General features: G+C 55.1%; 11 protein-coding genes across 11 annotated transcripts in view; 5 read left to right on the forward strand and 6 right to left on the reverse strand.

Annotated features, from left to right (window-relative positions):
* The window catches only part of PHYSODRAFT_297663 (hypothetical protein), a gene marked incomplete at both ends in the record, with an annotated part of 670 nt that extends 230 nt beyond the window's left edge, over window positions 1–440 (reverse strand). The window contains one exon of the mRNA XM_009523342.1: window positions 27–440. Coding sequence (XP_009521637.1) covers window positions 27–440 — 414 coding nt within the window. The remainder of the gene's footprint in view (window positions 1–26) is intronic.
* Window positions 441–3,062: 2,622 nt separating this feature from the next.
* PHYSODRAFT_484474 (hypothetical protein) lies at window positions 3,063–4,834 on the forward strand (the record flags this gene model as incomplete). The annotated part of the gene is made up of 6 exons (XM_009523343.1): window positions 3,063–3,230; window positions 3,309–3,395; window positions 3,462–4,202; window positions 4,267–4,541; window positions 4,613–4,689; window positions 4,764–4,834. The coding sequence occupies 6 exons, from the start codon at window positions 3,063–3,065 to the stop codon at window positions 4,832–4,834; spliced, it is 1,419 nt and encodes a 472-aa protein (XP_009521638.1).
* Window positions 4,835–5,728: 894 nt separating this feature from the next.
* Window positions 5,729–7,473, reverse strand: PHYSODRAFT_540882 (hypothetical protein; the record flags this gene model as incomplete). The annotated part of the gene is made up of 8 exons (XM_009523344.1): window positions 7,320–7,473; window positions 7,170–7,229; window positions 6,847–7,090; window positions 6,530–6,772; window positions 6,351–6,458; window positions 6,173–6,289; window positions 5,908–6,091; window positions 5,729–5,865 (listed from the first exon to the last, which is right to left on the reverse strand). Coding segments are annotated over exons 1-8 (1,194 nt in total), but the record flags the coding sequence as incomplete, so codon positions are not given.
* Window positions 7,474–7,598: 125 nt separating this feature from the next.
* PHYSODRAFT_483992 (hypothetical protein) lies at window positions 7,599–8,326 on the forward strand (the record flags this gene model as incomplete). Its single annotated transcript, XM_009523345.1, has 4 exons — window positions 7,599–7,759; window positions 7,828–7,999; window positions 8,072–8,153; window positions 8,235–8,326. The coding sequence occupies 4 exons, from the start codon at window positions 7,599–7,601 to the stop codon at window positions 8,324–8,326; spliced, it is 507 nt and encodes a 168-aa protein (XP_009521640.1).
* Window positions 8,327–8,398: 72 nt separating this feature from the next.
* Window positions 8,399–9,570, reverse strand: PHYSODRAFT_359646 (methionine aminopeptidase, merops subfamily M24; the record flags this gene model as incomplete). Its single annotated transcript, XM_009523346.1, has 1 exon — window positions 8,399–9,570. Exon 1 carries the CDS (start codon window positions 9,548–9,550, stop codon window positions 8,399–8,401), a length of 1,152 nt encoding a protein of 383 aa, XP_009521641.1. The 5' UTR covers window positions 9,551–9,570.
* A 2,497-nt stretch (window positions 9,571–12,067) lies between these two features.
* Window positions 12,068–12,766, forward strand: PHYSODRAFT_481821 (hypothetical protein; the record flags this gene model as incomplete). The annotated part of the gene is made up of 2 exons (XM_009523347.1): window positions 12,068–12,122; window positions 12,177–12,766. The coding sequence occupies 2 exons, from the start codon at window positions 12,068–12,070 to the stop codon at window positions 12,764–12,766; spliced, it is 645 nt and encodes a 214-aa protein (XP_009521642.1).
* A 294-nt stretch (window positions 12,767–13,060) lies between these two features.
* On the forward strand, window positions 13,061–15,260 carry PHYSODRAFT_483060 (hypothetical protein; the record flags this gene model as incomplete). The annotated part of the gene is made up of 7 exons (XM_009523348.1): window positions 13,061–13,240; window positions 13,301–13,486; window positions 13,565–13,722; window positions 13,805–14,491; window positions 14,579–14,724; window positions 14,807–14,916; window positions 14,994–15,260. The coding sequence occupies 7 exons, from the start codon at window positions 13,061–13,063 to the stop codon at window positions 15,258–15,260; spliced, it is 1,734 nt and encodes a 577-aa protein (XP_009521643.1).
* Window positions 15,261–15,341: 81 nt separating this feature from the next.
* On the reverse strand, window positions 15,342–16,018 carry PHYSODRAFT_285201 (hypothetical protein; the record flags this gene model as incomplete). The annotated part of the gene is given in 3 exon segments (XM_009523349.1): window positions 15,342–15,608; window positions 15,702–15,960; window positions 15,978–16,018. Coding segments are annotated over 3 exon segments (292 nt in total), but the record flags the coding sequence as incomplete, so codon positions are not given.
* A 263-nt stretch (window positions 16,019–16,281) lies between these two features.
* Window positions 16,282–17,391, reverse strand: PHYSODRAFT_486526 (hypothetical protein; the record flags this gene model as incomplete). Its single annotated transcript, XM_009523350.1, has 3 exons — window positions 16,282–16,576; window positions 16,654–16,741; window positions 16,824–17,391. 3 exons carry the CDS (start codon window positions 17,389–17,391, stop codon window positions 16,282–16,284), a joined length of 951 nt encoding a protein of 316 aa, XP_009521645.1.
* A 275-nt stretch (window positions 17,392–17,666) lies between these two features.
* Window positions 17,667–18,726, reverse strand: PHYSODRAFT_327273 (hypothetical protein; the record flags this gene model as incomplete). Its single annotated transcript, XM_009523351.1, has 4 exons — window positions 17,667–17,759; window positions 17,825–18,334; window positions 18,411–18,476; window positions 18,559–18,726. The coding sequence occupies 4 exons, from the start codon at window positions 18,724–18,726 to the stop codon at window positions 17,667–17,669; spliced, it is 837 nt and encodes a 278-aa protein (XP_009521646.1).
* Window positions 18,727–19,315: 589 nt separating this feature from the next.
* PHYSODRAFT_483974 (hypothetical protein) lies at window positions 19,316–21,330 on the forward strand (the record flags this gene model as incomplete). Its single annotated transcript, XM_009523352.1, has 9 exons — window positions 19,316–19,462; window positions 19,540–19,925; window positions 20,062–20,129; window positions 20,163–20,355; window positions 20,438–20,513; window positions 20,593–20,642; window positions 20,735–20,798; window positions 20,870–20,934; window positions 20,997–21,330. The coding sequence occupies 9 exons, from the start codon at window positions 19,316–19,318 to the stop codon at window positions 21,328–21,330; spliced, it is 1,383 nt and encodes a 460-aa protein (XP_009521647.1).
* Window positions 21,331–21,339: the final 9 nt, after the last annotated feature.

The following is a 21,339-nucleotide window of genomic DNA, read 5'->3' on the forward strand; positions in this document are numbered from 1 at the left end:
GTGAGAACTGCCTCATGGATAACCACCTCTCCGTGGGCATGGCCGTGCCCGTGGAGCATCGATCCCTGCGCGCCGAAGAACACCGAGCTCTCGCACTCGATGAAGTGCATCAGCACCAACGTGATCAGCACGAACGCCAGACCCAGACTCTCGTAGTTCTCCACAATCGAGCCGAGACACTCGCTCTTGAGCTTTTCGACGCCCTCGTTGACCATGTGGATCAGACCCGTGGCGATAACCACACCGTACGCGAACGCGCTGATGGCCTCCATGATGACCGAGTTGGCCTTGCACTGCGGGATCTTCTGCGAGATGATGGGGATCATGGTGCCGGCCGCGGACACGACGAAGATGATGAAGATGGCGCCAATGTGGAGGCCCATGTCATAGTCGTTCTCGTCAAGCGAGACGCAGCCGCAGCAGGTTTCTTCGTCGGCCATGATGGTATCACGTAAACGGAATGCAGTGTCGAGGCCGGTGATGTGGACGCTGGAACGCAAATGGAAAGTGGAGACCGAGACCCCCTGTGGGTTCGTTCGGATCTCCTCGTCCAGCGAGCTTTCCAGCATAGAGAGAGATGCCTGGCCCTCTGTGCACGTGTCACACCCGCGGGTTTGCCGGCGCCGCCGTCGGACAAACCCTCGCGAAGGGGATGTTGACCTTGCTGCGGGCAACAGTCTCCGTTTCCATTGGCCGTCCCCTCCGGTCGCCGTCGGACACGCCCACTGTCCATTCAACTCGCGAGCTTCTTTTTCGCCCGGGGATTTGCTTCAAGTGTCAATCTCCGCCTCGCTCACGGCGGTTCGCCCGGCGCACCGATTCCCCATCAGACCTTAAAACGAGTTTGTCAGCGCTCTATCACTCTTAGCACTACACGATTTTGCTACGATACACTTGTCGAAGACTGAGGTCGTTCCAACCGAGATTACCTACTCGCTATTGAAGGTGATCTTCGTTAAATACTTTAGCAAGTCCGAATAGCTTAACTCGGGGCGTAGGATTGATCTAATCGGTAGTTTGGCGCTATATCGGAAATTTCACAATAGACCTGGGAAAATGCTCAATGACTTCGCAACCACCCAGCACGCTGTACTTGTCGGTCAAACTGGACACTTCTGGCCTTACTTGGCGCCGGTCTCGACATCACCGGCAGTGGCGCCGAGTCCACTTGTGTACTTAAGTAGCCTGGTTAACTAACAAACGACATGCATGCATACAGTGGAGCTCGAAGAAGCAGTCGACAGTTGCCTGGTTAATTCAGCTCAATGAAGCCCAGCCTGCACGGCGTGCGTCTGCTGCTAGCCTGCCGCGAGCTTCGATGCGAAGAAGCGTGGCCGCAAGCGTTGCGGTCCTCATCCGCAGCATGTTCCGCATCCGTCGCGACATCGAAGGAGTAGGTGCAGGAGGGATGATAATGACGCGACAGTGTTTAGCATCTTAAATAAGTGAGTCTAAGTAGTCTACCCGAAGAGATTAAGCGACTTTGTGTGTGCCATGCACTCGATTAGAACCGAGTATGGTCGTAAAATACTGAGTGACTTCGGAAATATCAAATCTCCGTTGCTTTGTTGCTTTCCCCACCATTTCACTTTGCAACGAACCAAATCACTGAGTGGGCACAAATACAACAACGAATTTCGCAATAGATCACCTACTCGGTTTGAGTTCTATCGAAAGCCTCGAGCAGGCTGCCAGTTGAGGACACTTCACGCTGGACTGGTGCAGCTGGGGAATCTCAACTTTGAGGCTGCCGACCTGCCCGTTTGCATCCCAACTGCGATTTGCGTTAAACACGATGCTCCATCCCAGCAACCGGTCCTAAAGCCTTGGAAACGAGGTGTACATGTACAGTAGCCGACCAACACGAAGCAGCTCGTGACGTTTCCATTGACGCGAATGCAAGGCGCTGTCTTCAATGGTCCGGATCATCCTTTTCGCCGTTGGAACCACGCAAACCTCATTGCCCCCGTCGCAACCGACCTCAGGCTTGACCGACGAGCAGAGAGTCTATGGGGGGCCTGGCTCACTTTCTGTGATTCGCGAAGTGCATGTATAATACATGTACGCAAGCCTGCCCCATTTCCGACGGCGCCGCCAAAATTCCTCCAGTGGGCAATGCTGGCCTTCTGCAGCTGAAGCTGTCGGGTGCCGCACCGGGATTTGCCTCCGTGGGTTTTTGCGACGCTGCTGTAGGTACCGGGGTGGATACGTTCTGTAGCTCCACTTGCGCCCCAGGTGCTTGAGTGCTGCCGTTGCATCATCCGCCGGTATTGCCTGGCTGATCAAGTGGCGCACGGGGCCCGTGACGGGCAGATATCGCTTCAAAATCTTCTTTGCTCCTGGACAGACACCTCGGACCTCGGCGGCCGCAATCGCCCGTTCGGCGGGACGCTCAAGACCTTCGCTCGAGCTCACCTGTTGCAGCTCCGGCGTCGACAGGTAGGTAATGCAGTTTGATTGCTTCGTTAGAGGCTGCTCATATCGATGTCGGCCCCGGCCAAAGGGACTCATCAGTGAGCTTCCAATTCCGCAATGAGCACTACGACCGCTACATGTTTATCTCGGCCTTCTGCTTCAGCCACATGGAGATAGCGCGGCGCATCGTGGCCGCCAAGAGCGAGCGCAAGCTCCGAGTTGTCATCTACGGGAACAAAAAATCGACGACGTGTACGAGTACTTACTGGAGAACAACGTCGAAGTCTACGTCTCTCTCGATTCTGCGATGGAGCAGGATCTTGGATGGTCGCATCATCATCGAGGGCTCGTTCAACATCTCGGTCGCAGCTCTAGGCGCTAAGGAGGGTTTGAAGCCCAAGAACAACGAGAGCTGCACGGTAACAACCGACAGAGCGCTAGCCAAAGCGAATGTCAAGTCGTTTCTGGATGCCTGTGACGCAGGCAAGCAGGTGAAGGTTGCGATGCCTTGAGAGAGGCTTTACGCACGTGAATGTACAGATAGTGAGTCAATAATGTAATAATAGTCAGCAAACAATAAATAATAGCAGCAAAATACCACAATGATAATTTTTAATTAAAATTAAAAAGGCAAAGCTGTATACAAAATGGAGCGGTGCGGATCGGACACCGAGCGGCGACTACGCGCGATGGAGGCGGCGTTCGAGCGCGAGCGCCAGCAGCGTGACCTGCTGGAGAAGAAGTACGCGCGTCTGAAGCGGCGCTACGTGCGTCTCGAGCGCTCGCACAGCCGCCTGCTGATGGAGTCGCATGGGGTGCGTCAACCCACAAAGCTGTGGCTGTACTCCTCTCTACGCGTCTAACGCATTGCATCCTCTGCCTGCCGCTTGTAGAAGAGTAACAGTGGAGCGCACACGCCCACCTCCCAGTCCGATGCACCAGGGAGCGCCGAGTCCACGCCGAACTCGCGGACGTCAACGGTATGGATTTGTGTGTACCTCCGCTGCAATGATACATTGGTACTAACCCTGGAGTACTGCTTGCAGTTTGCCGTGATAGACCTCACCAGTCCACATGCGGGGGCAAGCTCTGCAGCGAGAAGCAATGGCGGGTCGCAGGGCAGCGTGGCTAGAGACATAGGAAGCGTCCAGTCCGACTTTTTGCCCAGGGATGACATCTGCGCTGAAAGCCCGGTCTCGTCGCTGGGTTCTCCGCAATTGTCAACGAGAGAATCCCGCGCCAGTGAGGACCAAGAAGAGAAAGAAGATGCCGGGGAAAGCTGGCGACGACATGGCGACAGAATGTACTCGACCCCAGCGTCGCGGCGGCGTCTGCACTTGGACTTCAGTCTCCCACCTGGTCTAATGGAGTCACATCGCTCAGTTTCAAGTCCCACGCGACGTGTGCAGCATCATAGACCCCACTCAGACCACTCGACCAGCTCGCACAGCTCTCCGCAATCTGCTCATTCCATGACGACACACAGCGGAGAGCCTCGTACTCGCACCCGTCCGCGACTTCAACTGCACCATCACTCGCCAGAACGAAGTGCTGCCCGCGCATACGGATATGAACTAGAGCAGGAGCTGGAACCTCGAGCGCATCGACATGAGCGGTATCGCTGGGCGTCGGATCCATCCCCGGAACGATCCACGCCGTCACCGGTGGTATCTTCTCCGTTGGTGCCGACAAACCGACGCACGGTTGATTCATCAGCTAGTCGTCCTAGAGCCCAGAGCGATGAGGAGGCTTCACTTGCATTGGCGCGGTATCTGCAACAACAAGAGGTGTGTTATTCCAGCTGTGCAGTCATGATAGAGGACACTCACCGATTATGCCGTGTTTCCACAGAATATTGCAGCGTATGAAGAATATCAAGCCCGTCAGCAGCGTGAGTCTGCTGAACGAGAGTATAATCAGCGCTCATTCATGCCCAACAGTTCACTACTCTCACATCTTGAGGGTCACCAGCGCCAACTTGACCCAGACAATATGACCTACGAAGAGCTGTTGCGACTTGGAGAGGAAGTTGGCGACGTAAAGAAAGAGAGGTGGCAGCGAATGGCGGTTCATGTGCTCTCGAGTCTTCCTACGCACCGCTGGAAACGAGGCCAACACGAAGACACGTACGTACTTATCTGCTTGAAGAGCGACTTGATCTTGCCACTTACGATTGCCTATTACGGTGTGCCATCAGCTGCATTATCTGTCAGTACAGTTTTGTTCCAGATGATCGAGCGATGACATTGCCGTGTGCCCACGTGTTCCATGAGGGTAAATCATTTGTGAACGGCTAGTGGAGCTTGCTCTTGACTAACTAGCTAACTAACTATGCATGATTGCTGTAGACTGCGTCGGTGGCTGGATTCGTGAAAACAACAGTTGTCCTCTGTGCAAAAGGGAAATATCACCGATGTAGAGAAAAATACTTCGAGATCAACGATAAATAAATGTTTTGGGGGAAGGATGATACATTGCACAGATACACATGAGCGCTGATTGCGTTTTGCCACAAACCAAGCCTACTCTACTGGCGAAATCAGAACCGATCGAACGATGCTATCGGTGCGGGCGCTGCAATCACCGCAGCAATTTCTGGAGTAACTTCTGCAATGTCTGTGACATGCTGGTCGAGTGTGCTGGTGGTCGCTTTCGAAACGATGTCAGCCTCATCTTCGGAGTTCGAGGTTGATCGCGCATCTTCCGGCTCGCCAACCTGCTCCGACGTACAGTTGAGGCTTGTTTGCTGCTCAACCACCAAGCCAGAGCTCGTTCCAAGACTGTCTGCTTTGGCGTTGCTCGTATACGCGAATTGTCCAATCCGACTGGAAAGAGGAGTCTGGTGCGCAGCGCGCAACTTCCCACTACGAAACCCTGGTCCGGAGGTCTTCCGTTTCTTCAGCTTGTGCTGCTGAAGCATCGACCCGGCGCGCATCATCCTCGAAAATGCTGTCTCTTTCACAGCCGGAGCAGGGTTGGATGATGTTTCCTGGGAATTTGGCTCTTGGTTTTCCTTCAAGGCGATATGACCTGGGGCAACCGGCAAAGATTTAACCTTGTCGTTCATCGGGTCGAACGAGATATTTCTTGCGATATCGACTCCTCGAGGCTCCTGGCTTTGATAGGTCAACGAGGGGTCCAGAGCGCGAGGGATGTTTTTCTTCACCAACTCATCTGGAGGCGACATCTTCTTGGGATTACCGAAAAAGCGACTGGTCAAGAGTGGACTCGCCGCAACAGGTCTTGCATCTCCATCAGTATCAGTTCCTCCAGCGCTTTTGTTTTTCGGTGACGGCGTCGGTGGCGATGGTTTGGATGCCCATTTGTCCATGAACGACGGCGGAAGTTTTCTTTTCGCAGGAGCTTGGCTTGATCGAGGGGCGTTGAATACAGCGGCAGCAGCAGATTCTGAGGCATGAAAGAACGAGGTGATCGCAGCCTTTGGCTTGACTGGGTTTGCCAGCGGCTTTTGATTCCCTTGTGACGACGCACTGGGCTGAAAGTTGCTGCGGCGCGGGGGTGGTGCTGAGATGGGGAATCGCGCCATAGTGATCGGGTCCATGTCTCCATCTGCGATTGCCTGCGCAATATCACTGTCCAGCATAGGTCCTACGAAGTCCATTGTCGGATCAATTTCGAGCAGATTTGCCGGAATCGGGGTTAGCGGAACCAGTTCCTGTCAAAACAAACATCAATATCACCCGTTAGTCTTTGCAACTCAAACAACCGCGAGCTAAACGGAAACGGGCGAACAAACCTTTTTCTTGGGACAATACACCCGCTGGTGACGGAAAGTTAAAACGGCCTTCCTGAAGTCATCTTCATAGGATGCAGGGATGCGAACTTTTCCTTCGAGACGCAACGCGCGGATGATCTGACAAAAACGAGGAGTTAGTCGAATTGCCGCTTATCTGAAGCCATTATAGCGAACGCACCTTAGTAAAAGACCCGTGCTGCTTCATGGCAGTGTAAGCCTTCTTCAAACCGAAGCCAGAGATACTTGGTAGGTAGTCACAACCTGAAAAGATGCACATCTCCAGGAACTGTTCAAACACGGCCCAGCACACATTAGAACTGCACTAAAACCAACTACTCAAGGGCGACCATATCGCACCATTTGCTCAGTGAACATGTGGAAGCTCAACCCCTTGTTCTTCTTGAGGTTGACGGCTTGGATTTCCTGTGCAACATTGTCGCGGTCCATTTTAAAGAGCACAGTTTGGCATCCGAATGGAAGGCAGTCCGAGTCCTCCGTAATCACGCCGTCCGCAAGTCCATTCTTCACCAGGTAGGCCAGCTGAGCGTCTGCCTCGTACGGGGCCACTACGTACTGCACATTGTGCGCCTTAAGGTGCTGCTGAAGTCAACACACAATCAATCAGTATTTTCCACATCGTATAAACTCACGGAAAGCTTCGAGCGACAACTCACCTGGATGACTCGATGAGCCATGTACGGCGACACGTCTGCGGCTCGAATAAAGCACCTGCGGGCCTCACTGAAGCGTTTGTTGTTGTAGTGCTGGACACCCAACTCTCTGTTCTTCTGTCGAGCCTTGCGTCGCTCTTCCTCCGTGCCTTTCTTCATAGGGAGAGGGCCTCCGTCGAACACAACGTAAGGCGTCACGCCGTTGTGGAGCAGCGTCGTGATCCGATCCATGAAGTACGTTACATATCTGCGCGGCAACATGAGACAGCGGTCATTGGTCATGAAAGCTATGCACATAATGTATCATAACTGCAACATTTACGCACTTGTCCGTCTCCTGGCCGAGACAGATCTCCTGGCTGCACGAGTAGATGGCGCGGTGGAGCCTGGACAGTAGAGCAGCGCACCGCAAAGAGTCAGCGCCTCATTCAACCCTCCCACACACTGTCTCCATACAATGCGGGGCCGCGCCGTACCAGCAGTAGCCGTCGATGGCGAGCGTGCGGCCCCTGTACTGCTCGATGGACTTGGTCTCGGTGATGCTCTTGAGCACCGGCAGCAGCCCCGAGATCCCCATAGCGACTGCGTGGCGTCGCTGCTCGTCCGTCCCAGTCCGGCCTCTTCCCTGCTGGACGGGCGGCGAGGAAAAATGGCGCGAAAGCGTGGATTTCAAAGTAAAAACAACGCATAAATAACAAACGTAATTTACCTATGAAAAAATCTAGCGTTGTTTTGAACAGACGCCGGAACAGCTGATGAAGATCACCGCCGCCGAGCCGCCACCGTTCTTCAGCGTCAATGCTGCGCTAGCTGCAGGTTTGTACCTCGTCGACGTTGGACTCAACTCCTCCATCGAGTACGGGGACTTGCCAGGCCAGGACGCATCGGATAACAGCAGCGACGCCATTGTCACCTTGTAAGTGGGCGCAATGCGAAGTGTGTACATCCCTTCAAGGGGTATCCACCTACTACCGAGCCGTGCAGTGTGCAGGTCCTGCTTCAGATCACAGCTCTCGTCAACCTGCTCGTGATGCTCGGGGGCACGTTCCTGTTTCGCAGCGGCCTGTTCGGCATGCTGTACACGCAGTTTCGTGCAGTATTGCTCTCGCAGCTGCTTTACATCACGCTAACCATCGTCCTGGGCGTCGCTCGAGTGGTATGCAGTCTACAGCTTGCGAGGGTGCCAACGTTTACCTTCTAAGTATGCTGCTGTGTTATAATGAGGCAGCGCTTACTTTCATCGGGGATTACCCACGTGGACATTTGGGACGCGCGAGGATACACTGCGTGTTCCAGCATCCACAAGCTAGGTAAATATTGGCATCTTTTCCTAGAAATGCTGTCTTCAGTGCACAAACTCAACAGGCTACATTGGTTTGGCTTGGTGATAGGTGCACTAGGTTACTATGCCTGCAGTATCTACGCCGTGGAGCAGCTCCGACAACAAAAATTTTACACTCATGAGTACTGGATGCGAAGATGAGTACAAGCATCGTTGATTAATACGGGTTCACCTGAGTACATACATGTGGTGCTGCTCCACCACAACGTCACATTAAAGCGGGCGCTGCAGCTTTTCCTGACTCCACTCCATCACCGGCTCATTCTCGCGCGCAGTCAGGATTTCGTAGCCAGTCTCCGTCACAAGGAACGTGTGCTCAAACTGCGCGGAGCGCAAACCGTCCCGGGTAACGGACGTCCACTCATCAGGCCACGTCTGGTCACGCCACGTTCCAACGTTGATCATGGGCTCAATCGTGAAAATCATGCCAGGCTTCATGATGCCAACAGCCTTGTTTTTCGCGTAGTGGGGGATGTCTGGAATCGCATGCATATGCGTTCCAACGCCGTGCCCACAGTACGATTTCACAACCGAGAAGCCCTCGCCATTCGCAACGGCCGAAATGTGCTTGCCAAGCTCGCGGAACATCGTGCCAGGGCGAATAATCTTCGCCGCCGCGGCCAAGCTCTCGAACGTCGCCTTGACCAGATGCACGCCTTCTTCATCGACATTGCCCACCAGAAACGTTTCGTTCAGGTCGCCGTGATAGCCGTTCTTGTACACCGTGGCGTCGAGGTTCACGATATCTCCGTCTTCGAATGGACGGGAGTCCGGGATGCCATGGCAAATGACCTCGTTCACTGAGATGCAGACCGACTTGGGGAAGTTGTAGTAGTTGAGCGGCGACGGGTAGCAACCGCGGTCCATGCAGGCTTTGTGGACGATCTTGTCGATCTCGTCGCCAGTGACACCAGGACGCAGCGCTTTGCCCGCGATGTCAAGCACCTCGCGTCCGAGGCGACAGGCTTCACGGATGCCCTTGATCTGCTCGGGGGTGTAAACCGGTATGCTCTTGCTCTCGCGCCTGTCGCGCTGCTCCGACTCGGGGACTCCCGTCTCCGCGTAGTCCGGGTGGTTGATGTGCTCGGGCACCTTGACCGTCTCCGACACCTTGCCGGGGCGCATCTTGCCCGTAAACTCGTAGCCGTCGAAGGGCGACGCGTGCTCCGTCCGCGCCTGCTCCTCTGCGAGGGCCTGCGTGAACATCTTGTGCAGCGCCTTGTGCGAGGACCAGTAGCCCTTGAAGCACTCCTGCGAGCAGAAGGTGCTCATGGCCGGCGGGATGCCCAGCTTCTTGCATGTCGGGCACACGAGCGAGCCGCTCTTGCCGCACGTCGGGGTCACACACGCCTCGGAGCCTGTCATTGCTGTGTCCGCCTGCGCTCTGGTCTCCAAATGAGGTACTGACTGCTGCGACGAAGAGGGTACCCGTCAATATTGACTGGCGCACTGCTGCGACGAGGAAGGGATCGGTCTGTGACTTGTGCAACTTTTCCATGCAGCAACTTCGATGTAGCCATGACTTCTACTAATTCCGAAACCGCTTCAACTTCATGCCACTGCAACTCATGTGAGCTTCGGGCTTGGGGGCTTTTAGGAGGCATGTGTCGAGAGCTGCCAAGCTGAAACAGCCACACGTGGCTGTTTCCGACAGCTTGGAGCCGTTGGGGAAGCTTGAACATCCCTAGCCGTCTTGAAGGCAGCAGCAACGACCTTCAAGGCTAGACGTCAGAGCTGCTTCCTTCTGGTGCTGGGGTTAAATACACGCTATTCCGCGCTATGTCGGTGAGAGAAGCAGTGGTCACCGATTCTGAGCATGCCTTATCCACGAGCCCCATTGAAGCTCGGCAGAGCGATCAGCGAGAACATCTCAGAGAAGAATGACTGGTAGTACGATGGATGCCAGGCTCTATGCCTGAGCATCTGAACGCTAGCGAATTCAGGCTTGGTGGCTTGCAGCTATTGACGTCGTGTCTTGCTTTCATATCCGGAGGGGCATTTTGCAACTCATGCCCCTTTTTAAGAAATATGTGGTGGGGCTTTTCGAAGGGGTAGCCCAATCAATATTGTATGGCCGTGCATTGAAAACTACCACGAGAATGCTAAGCATGTAAACGTTGCGGCCTACATTGGAGGGACTTTATCACGCTGGCCCACACAGCGACAGACTCAGCAATTACGCGATGGATGGCGGGCTGAAATATCAACAATAATTGATGCTACACGTAACTATTATAATACCACAGCGTGCGGCGATGAAAATGCGCCGGATGACGGACATTTGTTTGTCGTTAGCAATGCTAGAGCTAAATGACTACAATGAACTCGTCCACTTTGATGTTGCCCACATTTATAGAGCTGTCTTCCGTGTTGCTCTCGTATCTTGACTGCAACGCGCGCACAATCTCATCTAGAGCGGAGTATTGCCCCTGCGAGCCTAGGTAGCTCCGCGCTGTGGACATTTGATACAATTCGCTTAGGGAAAGAAAAATATAGCAGGAAGCTTGGCTTGTCGACCGTCTCTATTTCACGGCCTATCTGAAGTAAGTCCATGTTATGAGCGAAGCTAGCGGTACCGTATCAGCTCTGGTGACCTGTTTGACCTTACAGCCGCCTATATGTACATCTCCTGCAGTCCTCGCAGACGTTAACCAAGTCGGAAATCTGGCTGAAAGCGTGATCACGATTTTCTTAGTTAAGAAGGGGCACTCTTGGAAACTTTAAAAGGGGTTTCTCGTTTGTTTCCTGTCGACGCTACCCCCTCCGGACATGCCTGCAGGTGCCGTTCCCGACTCGAGGGGCTCCGCAGAGGAGTTGCCAGCGTCGAGGGCGGAACGTCCGCAGGGAACAAGTCGCGTCGCAGCGATTCCCTTGGCCCAGATGGAATCGTTGCTGATACCTTGCTTCCCGCTGCAAATTTCACTCTTTCAGTGTCGCCCATAGCGGATGTACGCCGACTCCACTCCAGCGCTCGGGCGCTAGATTGGACAGGGACCTCCTGCAGTGCAGGCTGCACAGCTCCTGCACAGCTCCTTTAGTTAAGTAGCGGCCGACAAAATATTTCTCAGCGCCTTTGCAGAAGAGCCCTCGTCGGGTTGCGAGGTGAATCAAGCGGGGGTCTGTGCGCACGACACAAGCTTGCGCTTATCCACGGTAAGCGCCACAGTGCCACATTGCTGCAACTTGACATCGTAAATAGCTTCGGGGCGAGCTTGAGTTTTACCGGCATGAAGGCGCGCGCAAAAGGCAAATGTGTCGACGACGAGCGGTGTCTGCTCTTCTACTGGACAAGCACTTGAAGAAGATTCTCGGAACCAGGCTGTATTTTTTGCTGAATTTTCGATGTGGTGCACATGACCTCCTTGAACCATCTTACCCTAGTTTACGAACATCAGCATCCTTGTCCGCAATGTATATTGATAATGAGTTTATGAATACGAACTCTAGATATGTCGCGACGCTAAAGCCCGGGACTTGTAGCGCCAGTTTGCTTCTTCTTTTTAATTCGAAATTATTCGTTTTCTCTTCGACCGAATCCTTATTCGGCGTTATGCAACAACACCAGCAGTCCGCCCGGTACGCAGAGCTCCTGGGCCTCACCGCGCCTTGCACGCATGCCTCTGACCTCTGTCGTTATGTCTGTGTGTATGTGACCACCGCAGAGCGGCAGCGCCTCGCGAGCGCGCGCCACAGCCAGGAGAAGACGGCGACGCGCCGCGGATACCGCAGCTGCTGCCCAGTCGCGCCATGTTCGCCAGCGAACGGGCGGCCGACGGGCTGCTCGGGCTGCTCGCAAGTCACGCGGGCAAGCAGCTGCCATTGCTCGACCAGCGCGAGCTGCAGCGACGCCGCCAGCACATACCCGCGAACACGCGACCTGTCATGTCTCTCGAGGCCGCCGCCAGCGCCATGCACCCGGCCGCCATGCTGCAGCGAAGTGAAGCTCTTCTTCGCCAGGAACAGGAGCGACCCAGAGCCAGTAGCTTCATAGAGGACAAGGCGCCGCTGGCAGCTCCGCTGGTCTCGTTCCTGGGACGACCGAGCAAGTGCGGGTCGCCCCGCCTGCCGGACAACGTGATATCGCCTCGCTCCGTGTGGGAAGAGAGCCCTCCTAACGAGCGGCTGGACCCTACCGCGAGCCCGAGGCATACCACGTCGGCATCAAGCCGATTGGTCCCTACGCCGCCAAAGACGTCCTTGTGGCGTATTCACAGCCTCCTGTCACCAGACCCAACAACGAACACCCAGACAACCAGCTCCCACAAGCGCCGGACGCCCCCATCTTCACCACCACAGGAACAAGCGGACGTCGCTGTGAACGCTGCGAAGCGACCTCGGCTCGTGCGCCGTGTTTCGTCGCAGTGGCGTCATGAGCTGTCACCGCGGGACCGCGCCATAACTCGCGAGAGGATTATGCGCAGCCTGCACATGCACTGCCAGGGAGACTACGAGATGCTCGTGCTGCTTCTCTCATCGATGGAGGAGGAGCTACTCCATATTAAAACGACGTCCAGCGAGTTCTACGCACAACAGGCATTTGAGCTCAGTGACCTCATCGAGCACGCTACGCTCGAGCGCTAAAGTGATGTGTAAATATGTCGCGGAACCAGCATAGACTCCCGGCAGGAATCGATATACGACGAGAGACGATGGTGTCGTAGGAAGCGCCACGGGACACAAACTTCGCCAGGACAAAGCGGGTCCCTGGAGCGCGTATGAAGTGAAGACGTGCGAGCAACCAGCACCTACGCACGGAAAAAGTCATAAATGAATAAGCAAGCCAAACGGAAATATGCACACGTGAGCATGTCGTTTCTTCAAAATAATCTCTTTCGCGAAAGACCCTGGAGAGGCGTCCGAAGATCTCAAAGAGCCATGGCCGGCATGCAGCTGCGGGATATTCGCGAAATGGGCGAGGCTATGACACGGGCCAGGGAGCTCTGCCTGGAAGCGCAGTATGACAAGGGCTTGGCGCTCTACCAGACGACGCTGCAGACTCTGAGCCAGTTCATTCGTCGAATGACCAAGATGTCCGAGCGTCAGCCGTGGCTGCAGGTATATGTACTCTAAACTTATATTTTGCCTTCGATACCAACGAATTGATGTCTTCTGCAGATGCAGATCGAGCTGGAGAACGAGCTGAATCTGATCACGGACTACGTCGAGCTCACTCAAGCTTTCAAGGCCCCACCAGGCACAGCCATGGCGCGAGTTTACCCGAAGGCAGCTCGACAAGAACCGTCACCTTCTCCTCGTTGGGAGATTTGTGCCCCGCCTGACCCAAGACGACCGGAACCCAGCGTAAATATGCCACCATTGCGTTTGCATCTCATTCGTCATGGCTTCGCTGACTTCAGCAAGGTGAATTGTTGTGCGCAGGTGGAAGATGGTAGAGACCCTGACGTGTGGGCCCCTCCATCGCCGGAAAAGGTGCCCAATCGATTCCGTGGCGGGCCTGCTCGTGCGGCGCCGTCGTGGGCTAATGACAACCATCATCAAAACAGCAACAACCACCACCACAATAACCAGCGCAACAAGTACGTGACGCATTCATCTTGTACTAAAAAGCACTTACATGTCCTTATACCTACGAGTCGTGTGCTGTTTTGCCATGTGAAGTCGCATGGCCCGAAAGCCGTCGGCAGGAGCACGAGCGGCTGCAGCTCCCTCGGGGAGACGTACGCCCGGTGAAGATCAACGACGACAACCACCTCCTCCTCCTCGACGGGGTGGGGCTAAAGGCCCAACTGGCGCATCTCCGGCCAGGCAAAGCAAAGACGGTGGATTGAAGGCCGCTCGAAAGGAAAATGAGCGCGCTCGAGAACACGGCGGAAGCGAAAAGCCGAAGTACTCTGAAAAGGCGAGGGAAGAAGGCTGGGTCGACCTGGAGCTGATCGAGATGATCGAGCGCGACATCGTGGATTCGGGGCCAGCAATCACCTTTGAGCAAATTGCTGGACTAGAGCACACGAAGGAACTACTGCAGGAATCTGTGATGCTGCCACAGATTGCTCCCCACCTCTTCAAGGACGGCCTTCTCAAGCCGTGCAATGGTGTTCTAATGTTCGGCCCACCGGGGACAGGTAAGACGTTGCTAGCAAAAGCTGTGGCGAATGTGTGCAAGTCCACATTCTTCAATGTGTCGGCCTCGACGCTCGCCTCGAAGTATCGTGGCGAGTCCGAGCGCATGGTGCGGATTCTATTCGACATGGCGCGCTATTACTCGCCCTCAATCATTTTCATGGACGAAATTGACGCCATCGCCGGTGCACGCGGAGGTACCCAGGAGCACGAGTCGAGTCGCCGGTAAGTGTTACACTTCCAGAAATGGTTGAGACCAAAGAGACAAGAGACAGAGGTTTTCGTGGTGATTCTGTGACGCCTTTCATCCAGGGTGAAAACCGAGTTACTCGTACAGATTAACGGCGTGTCCTCAGGAGACCCAGCAGACCCAGGCAATCGCGTGATGGTGCTAGCGGCTACGAACCTACCCTGGGAATTGGATGAAGCCATGCGTCGTCGACTAACCAAACGAGTGTGTACGTACACGTCGGCCCTATATTCGCAGCTTACTTGCAGCAAAATACCGATTCAGGGTTGGTGTATGTATATACTGTACAGATATCCCGCTACCAGAGGCTGAAGGGCGTCTTCAGCTCTTCAAGCTGAACTTGGAGAAGGTGGACGTGGCAGCCGATGTGAACTTCGACAAGCTTGTTGCGGCAACTGAGGTGTGGTCGATTGCCTCGCATATCCAGGTAGTTCCTATAGTGCTGACCTCGGTTGATACCTCCGCGTACTTGAACAGGGCTACAGCGGCGACGACATCTGTGGACTTTGTGACACTGCCAAGATGATGCCGGTAAAGCGACTGTATACCCCTGAAGTTCTCAAGGAGCTCCACCGAAAGCAGCAGGAGGGCGCGTCTGATGAGGAGCTGAAAGCTCACGAGAAGAACGCGCTCGAAGTTACTTGGATCGACTTTCAAACGGCGCTCGAGAACGTGTCCAAGTCAGTAGGTCAAGACCAGTTGGAGCGATTTGTCAAGTGGGAAGAGGAGTTTGGGTCCAAATGAGCATGAGGCTACATTACACTTTGCCAATCGAAGTTGGCAGTAGTGTAAGGCAAAGCCGAGAGTCCCGTAAATACGAAAAATATTTTTTTCAAAAATTTATTTTCGAGGATTAGTACAGACCAATGTGGATTTAGTCCACAGCAAACATCTAAGTTCCATACTCCATGGGCTCGCTACGAATAGCAGCGGCGACAGACCTTGCGTCCGCTTACAGTACAGGTTGTAGTTGGTCTCGTCATAATACACGATAAAAGCACCGATCCGCTCATGCTTCAGCAACGCTTCACCAAACACCCTCTTCTTCTCGATATTTACAGCATTATTGCAGGTCTCGGGCTCTACGCGAACCTTAGTTTAGTACAGTAGATGGTAAAAGTGATAGCATAATAACTTGAAGGCGTACCTGCTTAACAGTGTAAAGCTTATCGCAAAGCTTCTTGCTGATCAACGAAGTGCTGATGTGCACCCTGAAGTCGAACGCAAGCATTTCCTGCATCTGCACGAGTGTGTACTGGCAGTTGTCTTCCAGGTAGCCCACGAGAGCTTCCTCCATTTCTGGAGTACACTTCGTGCACGCCGCCCGCGCGCCGCCTCTCTTCTTGACATCAGCGGCTTGGCGCTGGACGATGTTGCGGGCAGTAGTGGGAGGGATGCCGTTGCAGTCGGCAACCAGCACCCAGTCACGCCCTTCTCGGTGTGCATCGAGCACACGCGTGCGGGCCGCAAGCCCATGCTTCGGCTCTTGGGGCATGTTGCCGGCGGAGACAGTCTGTTTTACTGACCAGTGATTTGAGTTTGCTCTGCACTAAATCCACATTGCTCTAAATACTAATTCCAGAAATTATTTTCCGATTTTTGGATGTTACTTAAGTTACTTCACACCGCTTTGCTTTGCACTGCTGCCAACTTGGATTGGCAAAGGTAGTTGGCAACCTCGTTGCGATGCAGCACGCACCTATGAACTGATACGCACAAATTTCCGTATACATCTTAGTATCACGTACGTTTGATCGCCCTTGATCTACAGCTTGCGCTTCAACAATCCCGACAAGAAGTCGAACGAGTTTCCGTCGGGGTAAAGCTCGAGACGCGCACCGTCATCACCTTGGGCCAGAAGGCACCCCGTGCTGGTAAGTCCCTTGATGACAGCGGGCACCTTCTTGCCTCCTGCATCGTCGCCACTAGCAACCTGCACCACTTGGTCTGTGTGCAGCCACCGCGCCAGGTAGTCCGTCATGAACGGCTCGAAGCCCTTCTCAAGGAACAACTTTTCCATGGGCTCGTATGCGTTGCAGAACGCCGCCAAAAACTCCTCTCTACACATCAATTATCCATCGACATATTATCAGTAACGGCTACCAAGATATCACTTAGCAATGGCAATGTGACGCACTTTGAGACCGAGCAGGGTTGCTCTTCCGTCCCCAGGATATCCTGCAGACAGATCGTCGGCGACCGGTTCGAGATGTTAATGCCAACACCTAGCAGCACCAGTACAAAACACTACATCAGCACAAAATAGTCCTCCTTACAAAGTACACTACACAATTCCATTCCACGCACCGGTCGTGACGCTGAACTTGCCGTTGCGGTACTCGGACTGGCATAGAATTCCTCCGATCTTGACCTGGTTGGCGTAAATGTCGTTCGGCCACTTGATCCTCACGGGGCCTGCACTTCCCGGAACCGCCACGTGAACCACCTCCACAGCCTTGATGATAGCCAGCGACACGAGGTACTGCACGAAGGGGAGCGTGGTGCCGTCCACGAAGGAGCTCTGGAACGAGAAGGCCAGGCAGCCCTCGGGCGACGACCACGTGTTGGAGCCGCGGCCCTTGCCGCTCGACTGCAGATCCGTGTAGCACACGAGGCCGGCGGGCGCCGCGGGCTTGATCGCCTCGCGCAGCAGCGTCTGCGTCGAGCCTAGCGTGGGGGCGTACAGCACGATGCCGCCCAGCTCCTGCGTCTTCAAGAGGGGGAAAAGCTTGCTCTGCACCACGTCCGAGCCTCCCGAGGCGACCGACGCAGGGTACGCGGGCTTGGCGCCGTCCAGCCACGTCTGAAATGCCTGCAGGTGGCGCTCCGAGCGCGCGTAGTAGCGAAGTTCCTCCGTCATCGTCTTCCCGAGCATGTGCCGTCTGAAATGGCCGAAGATACCTCACATTCTGTAATCAGGGAAAAAGTATTATTATTGCTACAGTTCTAAATCTGTAAACGATCTAGAACTGTGTCAGATGCAGCCTTCCATCGAGTCAAGTTGTCGCCATCTTTTGGTGTCGCTGCACACGTCTGTATTTAGTTTTAAGAAGCAACGCCAGAGTATACATCGACCCCTTTTTGCTGGCGCTCAAGGTCTATGGGCAACAGCACTATCTCTTCTAAAAGCAGGACGGCGCATGCTTCTGCTTAATCGAAGCGCATGAAAGACGTCGAGGCCGGGTCCAGGTACTTGATGTCCAAAGTGTAGCTCGGGCCCATCGAGGAGCTAAGGTGGGCGGCCTACGGAGCAACACGAGTTAGTATTTCAGAATCACACTAAGGTCACACCACACAACGATCCTTACCTTAATGTACTTGCCCTTGGCACCCTCCGGCTTGGCGTCACTGAGCGCGACCATGAAGGCGCGCACGTTCTCAAGCAGCGCCTCCTCCGAGAAGCTCATCTTGCCCACACCAGCGTGGATAATACCCTTCTTCTCTGCGCGGAACTCGACCTGACCGCCACGCGCCGCCGCAATGGCGTCACCAACTTCCAGCGTCACCGTGCCCAGCTTGGGGTTAGGCATCAGACCGCGGGGGCCGAGAATCCGAGCCACACGACCCACCAGCGGCATCACGTCCGGCGTGGCAATGCAGCGGTCGAACTCGAGCTTGCCGCTCTGCACCTGCTCCACGAGGTCCTCCGCGCCGACAATAGTCGCGCCAGCAGCCTTGGCCTCCTCGGCCTTGGGTCCACGCGCGAACACGGCAATGCGCACCTGCTTGCCCGTGCCGTTTGGCAGGCTCACGACGCCGCGCACGCTCTGGTTCGGCTTGCGCGGGTCCACGCCGAGCTGGATAGCGAGGTCGATAGTCTGCAACAACGTTCACCACACAGTAATGAGTCGCTGGTCGATAGCGTAGTGCCCACAAAGTGCAGCTGCCTCTCACCTCGTCAAAGTTGCGAGCCTTCTGGGTCTTGCACTTGCTCACGGCCGTCTGGACATCAATAGCAGGCTACACAGAGAGAGCATTACCACGAACATCAAGACTCAGGGCAAGATACTTGGCCAGCAATATCTCAAGCGACGCGACCCACCTCCGGCACATTGGAGCGACGAGGCACGAGACCCAGCGCGGTGGGCGAGCGCGTAGGCGCAGCGCTGGGGGTCTCGAGCGTAGACGAGGCGCGCACCCAGCACGAGGTGGCGCGCGTGACGTGGATCTTGACGGCGCTCGAGGTGGAGAGCAGCACGCGCATGGTCATGGTCGGAGGCTTGGCTTGGCGAGCGTGCGGCCACGATTGATGGCCTCGCGCAGAGACAAAAGCGAGGTCGCGCGAAGGTTGCGCGAAACACAAATCCTACACATTGTGCCACATGGCGTCGGTGCTTGACGTCTGGCACTTTTGTTTTCGATTTTCAGCTCAGATTATGAGGCTCTCGGCTGGAGCGGTCATTGCGGTCGCCTGCGCAGCGGTCGAGGCGGCAGCGAGCACAGCAACAGGCAGCGTGACTTGCAGCAGTCTCAACGGACCCTTTTGCGCTGGTTTCGGCTCCCAATTCGCAGTGGCACCGCTACATGCGATGCAGAACCTTGATGTGGATGAAGAGGTGAGACCGTGGAATGATGGCACAGTACTCGGCGCTGCAATGCCTCGGCCTTGTCATGCAATCGGTACGAAAATATTAACTGTATAGTGTTAAACCTGGTATGTCGTTCTCCAGGAGCTGGCGACGGATGAAAAGACAAAGAACATGAAGATCGAGAAGGTCCTCAAGGGGTACGAGCTGCAAGCTGCTGTCATTGAAGCAGAGGCGCTCAAGGAGGAGGAGGAGATCATTCTGGATATCGAGATGCTTCTGGACGAGAGCATGGCTTTGCTGAACGAACTGGACGAAGATAGTGACAACGACAAAAGCCCGATGGCCGGCGCGTTTGCGTTCAGCAGCGCAAATGGCGCTTTTGAGTTGCTCGAAAAAATGGACGGCGACGAGTTGAAGGTGCGTCTCGAGTTTACTAATGTAAATGACAATGAAACATGTGATAACTCAATGCTGCCGTGCAACACTATCGGTAGGGCTTCTTCGAGACGGCGCTGGACGAGGTACTATTGTCAGTGGAGGTAGCACTGCAGGAGCTCTCGCCCGATGCAGCGCAGGGTGTGCGCACCTCGGCCCGCCAGCTGAAGGCTCTCAAGGACTATTCGAACTACTCGTTCCAACGGCTAGACGAGTCGCAGCTTGCGAATATCCGATACAAGTTCGCCAACCACCGTCTCGTGGAGCTGCAGCAGACCTTCGAGCGGCTGGTGATCGCGCGAACCGCGCAGGACCGGCAGCTGGCGTTCGAGACCGCCGTCTTCATGTTCCAGCTAGCCCAGGAAGAGGCCATCGCAAAAGCCAAAGACGCCGAGGCAGATACCGCCACTGCGGTCAGCGATGCCACGGACGCAGCGGCAGCCGAGTAAATGTAGCCAACGTCTCAAGTTTTGTCTAAATTTTGTCTAGAATCAACTCTAGAATCAGAACCAATCAGATCTGAGTGCGTACAGTGTCCACTTTTTGGCGCGCAGAGATTCGCATAATGATGGCGGGTCGAGGTGGCGGACGCGGCGGCGGCGGCTTCCAAATGTCGGACGGGGACTGGGCCTGCCCCAATCCTGGGTGGGTTCTACACTAAGCTCAAGCCCCCCCCTCCTAGCTATACTAAATGCCTGCTGTCTTTGCGCGCCTCGCAGCTGCTCCAACATCAACTTCGCGCGCCGAAGCTCGTGCAATCGCTGTCAGACGCCTCGGCCTGAGGGAGCGAGCGGTGAGAAGCCCAAGCCCAAGGGAGGAGCCGACTTCCGGGGACCTCCAGGTCTTTTCCAGCCAGGGGACTGGACGTGCAATACGTGCGTGCTGCTCGAAATGATACCGTTTCCAACGTCTTGGAAGGAAGCGACTGGTTTGACTGTTTGTGTCTTGTGTCTGCAGTTGCGGGAACGTCAATTGGGAGCGACGCAATGAGTGCAATATGTGCAAGAGCGCTAAGCCTGGAATGGCTGGACTGGTAAGTGGTGCGCAGACCATAAGATGGTGGGGAAAGAGGTGCTGACACACGATGGTGTGGTTGCATTGACTTGATCCAGGATGAAAAGCGCGATGGTGCTGGAGGCGGCTTCAACGAGCGCCAGGAGCGGTGAGTTTTGATTGTACATGTACTGCATGTACTGCAGCATCTCATGACCGAGTGACGAACGCGCGGTGACGTGATTGTCGTTACGCACGCAGGGTTGCGTCTGCCAAGATGGAGGTCGGCGAAGATGGCTACGACGACTTTGGCATGAGGAAGAAGGTGGGGTGCAATTTCTGGCGAGGCACGGCGGTTGTACCATGGATGTAACGATAATATCGTTGTGCTTTTAGAAAGTGAAAGCGTCCAAGGCTGAACGCGAGGCCGCGGCGCTGGCTCGACTGCAGCAGTCATACAGGTTGGTGAGGATGGTGCTCCTCATAGTGACGTTGATTCTAATCGTGGTACTTGGTACACCAGCGCAATTTATCAGCCGCCCCAAAGTGCTACGGAGTCCTCTTGCTATCCCTCAGCCGCTGTGTCGGAAACGCCCGAAGCGAGGGCTAGTGGTGATGCAGGAGGGCAAGCCGTTAGCTCGTCAAGGAACGGTGACGAGAAGCGGAGGCGCAGTCGGTCACCCGTAGCAACATCGAAATCGAGCAGGCACAGTCGTAGCCGAAGTCGTGACCGACGCCGTCGCAGCTCAAGCCGGGACCGACGCAACCGTAGTCCTGCCGACAGAGGACGAGATGGAGACCGACGTCGCCGCAGCCGTAGTCGGGACCGAGGTCACCGAGACCGCCGTTATCGGTAGAACATCACA

This window comes from Phytophthora sojae (assembly GCF_000149755.1).
Source record: "Phytophthora sojae unplaced genomic scaffold PHYSOscaffold_2, whole genome shotgun sequence".
Classification (NCBI taxonomy): domain Eukaryota; phylum Oomycota; class Peronosporomycetes; order Peronosporales; family Peronosporaceae; genus Phytophthora; species Phytophthora sojae.